Source organism: Mustela nigripes, chromosome 4 (assembly GCF_022355385.1).
Source record: "Mustela nigripes isolate SB6536 chromosome 4, MUSNIG.SB6536, whole genome shotgun sequence".
NCBI classification, from domain to species: Eukaryota; Metazoa; Chordata; class Mammalia; order Carnivora; family Mustelidae; genus Mustela; species Mustela nigripes.
In genome coordinates, this window is record NC_081560.1 from 53,567,087 (window position 1) to 53,576,945 (window position 9,859).

The 9,859-nt window shown below is 42.1% G+C and overlaps 1 protein-coding gene across 3 annotated transcripts in view; it reads right to left on the reverse strand.

Annotated features, from left to right (window-relative positions):
- SP4 (Sp4 transcription factor) overlaps positions 1-785 on the reverse strand; it is an 86,799-nt gene extending 86,014 nt beyond the window's left edge. The window contains exons 1-2 of one of the 3 annotated variants that reach the window (XM_059396737.1): positions 570-785; positions 25-152 (exon numbers count right to left, since the gene is read on the reverse strand). In XM_059396737.1, coding sequence (XP_059252720.1) covers positions 25-152; positions 570-576 — 135 coding nt within the window. In that variant the 5' untranslated portion in view covers positions 577-785. The remainder of the gene's footprint in view (positions 1-24; positions 153-569) is intronic. The other 2 variants (XM_059396736.1, XM_059396735.1) reach the window with 2 other exon arrangements.
- Between the last annotated feature and the right edge of the window lie 9,074 nt (positions 786-9,859).

Below are 9,859 nucleotides of genomic sequence, written 5' to 3' on the forward strand. Positions count from 1 at the left end.
TTTTTTTTATATGTTTGCTTTTACCTGAGAGCCTGAGGTTTTGGGTTTTTTATTGTTATTCTCTGGCTCAGAGGTTTTCCCTCCTTCTGTAGCCATCGCCGCTGCTGCTGCCGCTGCCGCCGCCGCCTCCTCCTCCTCCTCCTTCTTCTGATCTGCAACAAACCCCCCCCCCCGCGGCCAACGACAACAGGTTATTAGGATTATTATTATTCGTCTTCCCCCCCCCACCTCTCTCCCCCTCCCCCTGAACATTAATCTCCATAAACCCGCGATCCACGCACACCGGCAGGGGGTGGGGGAGAAGGAGGGAAGGGAGGAGGGGGATATCACAAAACGTGGTTTGAAACCCGACCCATCCGCTCCAGAGCAACACCCAGAAGGTTGTTCTCTCTCAGACATTAAGACAAAACACAACCCTCCTTCCCACCCCCTGATACCCTCCCTTCCTCTCCTCCTCCCCTTAAAGCATCTCAGCGGCCCCGGGGGAGGGGGGAGAAGCGAGCAGGGTCTGGGGAAGGAGGGAGGGAGGGAGGCGGTGAAGGAGACCGAGGGGGGTGGAGAATACGTACCGCTCATCCCGCATTAACAGGACAAACCCTCAGACGGAGACACAGGGATAGAGGTGGGTGGGGGTGGGGGCGAGGCGGGAGGAGAGGCCGGTCCCGCCCGCCCGCGGTGGCTCGGAGGAGGCTGTAGCTGGCACAGGCTCTGCCTCTTTTTCCGCGAATGGCCGCCGCTGGGCTGTGGCGTAGCAGCTCCTCTCTCCGCCCGAGCCCGGCTGACTCGCCCTTGATTGACAGCGGCGGCGCGCGGCGCGGGCGGCGGCGCGGGCCGGGGGCGGGGCCAGGGCGGTGCGAGCCCGGCCGACTCCCCACCCCCCTCGGCCTCTCTCCGCCGGAGCCGCCGACTCTCCACCCCTTCCCCCAGCGGATTGGCCGCCGACCTGCCGGGGGCCGGGGCGCTGGGGCCGCCTCCTCTCCACCCCCTTTCTCGGGGTTATCCTTTCAGCCGCTTTTCTTTTCCTCCCTTGGATTCTCCGGTGCTCCTTCTCTCGGCGTTCTAGCTCCGGCTCGCTGCCGGTAGGCCCTCCATACAGCCAAACTTGTTGTCTCAGGATATCCCGCCCCCTACTCATTTCCCAGCGCCCTCTCCTCAAAAACCGGCTCCAGCATCCCTCGGAATTGCCACTAAAGAAAAAAGGAGAGCTGTCGCTCAAGGGAAGCGAGTGGGTCGGATGAGGGGGCGTGCGGACCACCGACGACTCGCCGTGCCGGGTGAACTGCCTGCTGCCCCTGCGCAGGGAGCATGGCTTTCCTGAGGCGCATCCGGACCCGGGCGCCCTTTTTCCCTGGCTTGGTCCCCATTGGCTGAGCCCCTGGTGACGCGCGCTGAGTGGTGGGAGAAAAGGGGCGGCTCGCTGCCGCAAAGCCTCTCGGCCCTTGTAGTTTCCGCCAGCCGCTGCGGCCCCTCCGAGGCACCGCCTTCTCTCCCGCCCCCGACCGAGGCCTGGCTGCGGAGCGGAAAGCTGCCCGAGGGGGCGGTGGCGGCAGGGCGTGGCCGGGGCCGAGTGGGAGTTGAACTAAGCGAGGGGGAGGGGGAATGGGTGTTGTTTGTCTGGGCCTATCCGCCGCGCGGGGCTGCCCAAACCACCTCTGCCACCGCCTCCTCGGCTCCAAGCCGCTCCCCGCGGGGCGAGCTCACACCCGGAGCGCTTGGCGATTGAGCGGGCGGCGGCGTGGGGAGGCGGGGTTTGCTGTCCTCCGGGTTTGAATGAACCGGGTTTCCAGGAGCAGTGCCTTTGCCTTTCCTTTCTTTGCTCGCCTCCCTCCTTCAGGCCTTCCGTTTCAAATAAGAGGCCTGCTTTGCCACAGAGAAGGATCTTCCATTTTATTTGTTGTCTCTGGCTCGCTGCTGGAACAGAGCAATGACCCACCTTCTAAGGCTCACCGTGTTTTGCCCAATAGCCCCTGTGGTTGGCGGACCTCTGGCTCTTACCGTTCTCACAAGGTTCTGGGGGCGAAGTAAAATCCAGCTCCGTCTGCGTCAGCCCCGGTCACAGTTCAGCATAAGCTTCTGGACAGGTGGAATTGACATCTGGCTGCACAAAGCATTTTCATGTCAAATGCACTTGAGGAGTCTCCAAAGCTGTCCTTCAAAGTCCTGAAGTCAGGATAATACCATGGAATACAATAAGTGCCTGATTAAGTGTACCAAAGGTGGAAGTGCATTGCTAATATAAACATTGGCCCTGGGGACAAGGCGCTCTTACACACCCAGGCTCACAGTCACCCACTCCCTTTTTCACCTGGGCTCCTCCACACACAGCCTTGAGTGGTTTCTGTCTCCTGCGTGAGGCTTAATATGTTGCAAGGGTGAGGAGGTCCCAGGTGCTGCACTTGACTGGCATTTCCTTTGCTTGTTAAAGTAATTGCAACATTGGCTGATGACAAAGCCAGCAGTGCAGAAAGACAAAGCATTTCAAATAAAGAATTACATAGTATTGTCTACCCGCTTCTTTAAAAAATGAGACTAAGATCCTTAAATAACCTGCCCCCCCATACTATGTGCAAAATAGAAGCTCAAAAGTGCTTCTTGCATTTACAGATAAACCGTCTATTCTTGAATCTTTTTTTTTTTTTTTCTATTCACTATGATAAATGAAGGAAGACATTTTGCAGTCTTATGAATTGGGGCATTCCTTGGCAGTTTTCTTACCTTACAAAACCTCCTTCAGAGGGACAGTGTCACTGGCTCTGAACCACCGATTTAAAAAAGAATGCTTATCCATTTAGTATAGATCTACGAAGTGTTTTAAATATTCTGTACCCTATGGATTAGTGGTATTGCTGGTATTCATGAAACACACCATAGAGGAGGAAAACCCCTCTGGTTTCTTAGTAGAGACTTAAGTAACAACTGAGAGCAACAACAACAAAACCAGAATTTTATTAACATGTATACCTCATGTATGCATGGGAGAAACCCAGGAAAAAATGACTAACTCCCCAAAATGGCTTAAAATTCAAGGTTAAATCTTTTTTTTTTTTTTTTCAGTGTTAAATATCTCACTAGGGAAAGGGGATGTAGGCCTTTTAGGAGGAAGGCAAGTAACTTTTAGGGCAAACAAACTGGCCAGTAGCCAGTTAGTTGGAAGGCATGATAATTTGTGAAAAAGTTTTCTGGGTATGCTTTAACTTGTAGTCTCCTATGCGTCAGTCTTCCATGGTTGATGAAACTCCCTGGGAGATTTATGATAACTGAGTTCCTTTTAGGATCTGTCTTTAGGCAGATAAGGTGAGTTGAGAGAACCTCTCTCTGCTTTTGCTGTTTTTCAAGTGCATACAGCTTAAAATAATCAATATGTCATATTCTGCTACCCTTCAATAGTTAACCCAAAGCTTCTCATCCATGGCTGAGCCATAAGACCATGGCTGAGCCATTAGGGCAGGGAGTGAAATTAATTACTTCTCAGGTACCATCATTTTATCTAACTGAAGATTTAGCTAGATGTACAGTTTATTCTTATACCACCTTTCTATTTAAAGCTATGAAACACCTATACTATGATATACTTAAATTTTCTTTTAAATCATTTTACTTTTAGTCTTAATGTCATTAAAGAAGTTGATATCAACGTGGTAGATCGAAAGCCAGTATCATTCTCTATGTAGGTAAGATAAATATAAATTCAACAAAATTTTCCACCTTAGGCTGGTCAGAGTCATCTTTTCATTGGAAAAGTAGTTGGTTTAAAAAGGTTCCTTTCTACATTCATATTGCCTAGAGAACAGTGGCTTTCACACTTTTTTTTTTTATCATGACCCAATGTGTACACACACACACACACATAGAGAAAAATGAACATTTTTATTAAAAGTGTTTAACAAGGGGCGCCTGGGTGGCTCAGTGGGTTAAACTGCTGCCTTCGGCTCAGGTCATGATCTCAGGGTCCTGGGATCGAGTCCCGCATCGGGCTCTCTGCTCAGCAGGGAGCCTGCTTCCTCCTCTCTCTCTCTGCCTGCCTCTCTGCCTACTTGTGATCTCTCTCTGTCAAATAAATAAATAAAATCTTTAAAAAAAAAAAAGTGTTTAACAACACTGAGAACTGACTACTGAGATAAAACACTGCCTCCATGATCTAACCAGTATCTTCAAGGCCCCCTGCCAGATCTTGCCCCTATAGTTGCTGGGTAGAGTGCTCAGAGAGCGGAGAAACAAGATTGGGCATGGGGAGGTGACTTAGACACCTTAGACACTTTTCATTTGTCCAGGGGCAATAGCTTTTAGAGCCATATTAATATGTATTAGTTGAATATCAATTAATTACATTAACTGAAACAGCTTCAAGAAAAAAAAATACTTAGTTCTTCCTACTCTGGCCCCTTAAAAAAAAATTCTAGTAACATTTCAGAATTTGAAAGAACAGTGTCCTATGGACTTTCTTTTTCCCCTCCCTATCACCTTTGTGGAGCAGAAAGTTTGTATTTCCAATTATACTGCAGAACAAGTCTAGAATCTAGGTAACTATCCTGTGCATTGCTCTGAATTCCTAAATCAACTCTTGGTCTATATTTGGAAGAATGTACAAAGAAGATACAAAAAGAAGATACAAAATATCTCCTGGTCCTCGCTTTCTAGGACTGGGGGTTTCTCAACTGAGCATTCAATCAATAACCCTTGAATGAATGCTCACACCATCACAATGAAACCACCACCCTCCTCTTTCCCCCCCTCCCTCACTGCCCCCAGTGTGGCCCTTAGCTCATTGAGGGCAAAGGCCAAGGCTTTAATCCCCTACAACGCAGAGGATACATTTAGTAAAATTTCAATAAATATACTTATAGATGGATGTGATAGAAGCAGCTCCAGAGGATACTTACCAGAAAAGAAACCAAGGGCCAGACATAAGAGGTGACTTGAATGAAAGAGACCAATTCCAAATGTCCTGCTTCTTACTGAAATAACTGTTAAACAACTTCATTTTTGTCTTTGGGAAGCAGAAAGCAGAAGTCTGAAAAGACCCCAAATCAGAGAAAGGTCAAAGTTTAACATGCACCTCTGCTTCAAAGTGTATTAACTGAGAGGGTAGCCAATTATGAAACAGGCATAGAAGCAATGAGCATATTTTGTAGAGAACAAGTAGCTTCGTTAGTACATCTAGGAGACCATAATAAAACCCTGGTAGTGTACCAAAAAACCTTTAAAATAATATCTTAAGTACCAATAATAATTGTTTTCAGGAAGCAGAGAAAGTTTTGGAAATTTTAATTGTAGTGTATCTGGGACCTGGATATAGAACATTTATAGGGGAATGGGTTGAAGAGATGACTATACATGTGTAGGCCTTTTAAAGCCATAACAGTATTTGTAACTAACATTGTCAAATAGTGAATAAAGACAGATCTTCAGACTGATTGTGTTTTCTCTAGCAAGAGTTGATGGCATTGCTGTTCCTCATATACACTTATAACTGTTTCATGGATTACTCAGGTAAAACTTCAGATTTAACTTGATTTTTAAATGTGTGATATTTGTGATTTTAACCCAGTTATAATTATTGTTAATTTATATGAGAACATAATTAATTCCCCTATAGCTATTAGTAGTTAATGGGTATAGTATAATTCCCCTATAGCTATAACATAATTCCCTTATAGCTATTAGTAGTTAATGGGTATAATATAAACATGTATCTAATTTTTATATTAATTTGTATGTGTAAAGGAGTATAATGAGGCTCATTGTTGCCACAAAATGAAAGATATTTGGTAAGTGTGGTAGTTAAGACATAGATAAATTTTCCTCAGACTGTGTATAAACTTAGTGATTAAAAATCATGGAAACACAGATGCCCAGTGTGTTTGCAAGTGTAACTTTCCAAAGCATGCCAATTTCATATATTCAACTTATATTTTTATTGTTATTTATTTATTTACTTTCAGTAGGTTCCACATCCAACATAGGGCTTGAACTCACAACCCCAAGATCAAGAGTCACATGGTCCACCAACTGAGCCAGTCAGGTGCTTCTTATATTTTTTATTAATAAAAAAATCTTTCATTGGATTTTGGCTTAAGAAGATAAGCATTGGAAAAAAAATGACTTGGATTTATTTTTTTTATTTTTTATTTTTTAAGATTTTATTTATTTATTTGACAGAGAGAAATTACAAGTACACTGAGAGGCAGGCAGAGAGAGAGAGAAGGAAGCAGGCTCCCTGCTGAGCAGAGAGCCCGATGCGGGACTCGATCCCAGGACCCTGAGATCATGTCCTGAGCCGAAGGCAGCGGCTTTACCCACTGAGCCACCCAGGCGCCCCAATGACTTGGATTTAAATTCTGGTCTGCCTGTTCCTAAAAGTGCAGCCTTCGACAGGTGACCAACCCCTCAGAGCCTCATTCCTTTGTCTAGAAAATGGTGAAGATTACCATTTTAAGAGATTAAAAGCTCTTAGGACAGTCTCTGCCGCAACTTAAACTCTCATTAAATGTTTGCTGTATTTTTATAATCATTATTAATATCATTCCTAAGAGATATTATTTGCAGTAAGCCAAACACAGAGTAAAACCCTCTTTCCATTTAACTCCATTCCAAACACTAAGCAGTAATAACAAATTGGCAAACGCTTCCTCACTTTTATCTGGCTTACATGAGTTTTCTATATTACACACATATATTATACATATGTATAGTGTGTGTTTTTTAATGTAAAATTTCATGTATGGATGTGACATATAGATATATATACATATACAAACTTGCTTTTTTAAATCTTAATATATAATGATCATATCTTCAGTTCAAAATACAGAAATCAAAATCACTATTTTCATAGATCTTACTGCTCTATGATAGGAATATATTATATCCAATAAAAATATCCCTACTGATAACTTCTCAAGTTGTTTCCTATTTTCACCCCACCATAAAACAATTTGCAATAAACTTACTTGTACTGGTACTTGCAAAGATTGTCCTTTAGGTTAGTATTTTCATTTTAGCAGAAAGATTTCCAGCAGTGGGAATGCTATCGCTAGGTGTATGCATATTTAAAACACATACAGTAAGATCATTGTACAGAAAGTTATTTCATTTCACAAATGCCCCTGGTAAGTGTGAGTACTCATTTCCCTATAATTTCTTCAGCACTGATTATTCCCGGCCTTGTAAATGACTACACCTCTAATGGGTGAAGAGTGAATTTACCTGACTGCTAGAGAGGTTGAGCCTCTTTGCATTTGCTTAGTGCCCATGTGCATTTCCCACTGCAGCAAATATTCTATTCCTACCCTTGCCTCTTTAATTTCTTGTGGTATTGTTTGTTTTTCTGTTATCAATTTTTAGGAACTAAATATATATGATAATTTTAAGCCTTTGCTTATCATTTATATTGCTAATATTTGTCTTTGGTTCTTTGCCATATAGTCTGTATAATCTATTTATAACCAATTTCAGAAAGGATAATACTAACCTAAGTCATTGCTTTTCCTAGTTCATTAAAATATTCTTTATACATGGTTAAGATACCTTTTGTACTATTTAGGTAGAGCTGTTTTCTCCTCTAGAATAGGACTGGATTATTATCTCCTCACCCACCCTCTACACCTCCACAACCCACCCCTTTCCTGTCCAGTACACATAAGCCTAAATGTGCAGAATAATGCCTGGATCGTCCTAAGTATTCAATACAAATTTATTCAGTCAGTGAACTTTGAAGTATCAGTACATGGTTTGTAAAAATAAAGTAACCCTGTCACAGCAAAATAACTGGAATTGTTTTATACCAAATTTGGAAGCTATCTGGAATGGTTTGAATTAAAACAAGCTATCAAATTCACCAGGAGTAGGGTTAGAGATCTGTACATCTCTGAGGGCACCCCAAATTTTATAAGCATTTACTCTCTCTGGTAGCTGCAAGCATTGATTTTTAATGATGATTATGGATTCTCTCAACTATCCCAAGAAAAGCTAGTAATAATAATATTCCGCTCTATTTCCTTATTTATTTTCATTGATAACATTTTTCTTTTCACAAAGACCTGAGTCATATGTAATAAAATAGTGAAATATAAGTTGAAATAAAAACCAGGGTCAATAAAAAAGAGAAAACAAATATGATAACCAGCAGTGTCAACAAGTATTTCTTAATCAGAGCTTTAATTTTAATGTTGAGCTTCCTGGCAGCTCGAGCATATAGAGAAACAGGATTAGTTGTATAATTCTCATCAGAAAAGAGAAAAATGCCAGGTTCTCAGAGAAAGTGAAGCCCTTCTTAGCTCCAAAGATTGATAGCTGTTTTATAAATGTCACTTGCATGTTAGGGCTGTGAATTTGCCAATTTCGAGTATTTAAAATGCCTGGAAGGGGTTGCCTGGCTGCCCAGTTGGTGGAGCATATAACTCTTGATCATGGGGTTCTGAGTTCAAGCCCCATGTTGTGTGTAGAGATAAGTTAAAAATAAAATCTTGGGGTATCTGCACAGTTCAGTTGGTTAAGTATCCAACTCTTGATCTCAGCTCAGGGCTTGATCTCAGAGTCTTGAGTTTAAGCCCTGTGTTGGGCTCCTTGCTGGGCCCGAAGCCTTTAAAAACAAACAAACAAACAAAAACAAATAAATAAGTAAAATCTGAAAAATAAATTAAAACAAAATAAAATCCTTGTGAGAATTAATGATAGTAAATTTAAGAATATGGTTTGAAATATTTAATGAATTTAATTCCTATATGAGATTATTTAGACAAATTTTATGTGCTTAAAATTAATAGAGCACTAATCAGAGATCAAGCAAAAGTACTCTTATTTTATTCAAATACTTCTAGATTTAAAAATTGACCAAGAAGTTCTGAAAATTGGACTTGAAATCTTGAGAAAAAAATTGTGACTTTAATAAATTGAATGTTAATTTGAAACCCAAGAATCTATAAATTTATTGTTCCAAACTATCCAAAAAGCTCCCTTGGACATTAAAAAAAAAAAACTCACACCTTTTAAGATCACGAAATGAATCAGTTCAAAACCAGATATCTAAGAAATTGTGTCAATGCCAAAGATTTTAATTTTTAGATTTTAGTTTTAGTTCTTCTTTCTACAATATCAGGAGCAGTTACTTACTGAGGCTACTTTGTTTTGTGGTAACACCAAATCCTTTGTCTAGGCATATTAGCCAAATAGGGCTCAGAGCAACAAATAGCCAGGTAACCTAAGAGTGAATTCAAAGTTTAAAGGTACGGTGTAAGGAAGAGGTGAGGAATGTGAAACCCTGCATTTGTTTTAAATTGCTCAGGTTTGGGGCCCCAGGGTGGCTCAGTCAGTGAAGTCAGTGAAGCATCCGACTCTTGATTTCAGCTCAGGTCATGATCTCGGTTGTGAGATCAAGCCCCTGGTCAGGCTCCTCATTCAGTGGGGTGTCTGCTTAAGATTCTCTCTCCTTCACCTCGCTGCTTGCACACATGCTCGCTCTCTTTCTCTCTCCAATAAATAAATAAATAAATAAATAAATCTTTAAAAAATTTGCTCAAGATTGTTTTCTAGTTTGTCAAGCTGCTACTCTGCCTGACTACCCAGATTCTTTTGGAGTTATGAAAATGCAGGTTTCTTAAGAACATTAATAATGGACTTCCTGCAGCTTGGCTAATAGCCATTCTAGAGTAAGGCAGGCCAGGTAAGATAAGCACTGCCTGCTTTGGAACCTGGAGAGAAGTGCTTCCATCTTGGCTCTCAGGTTGGTTACTTAACTGCTCTAGGTTTCCTCATCTATATGTAAAGTCTTCATAATCACTCCTACTGTACAGGTTATTAACAAGATTATATGAGGTAATCTCCATGGCTGGCACTTAATAATTAATTCAGATTTCGTTCC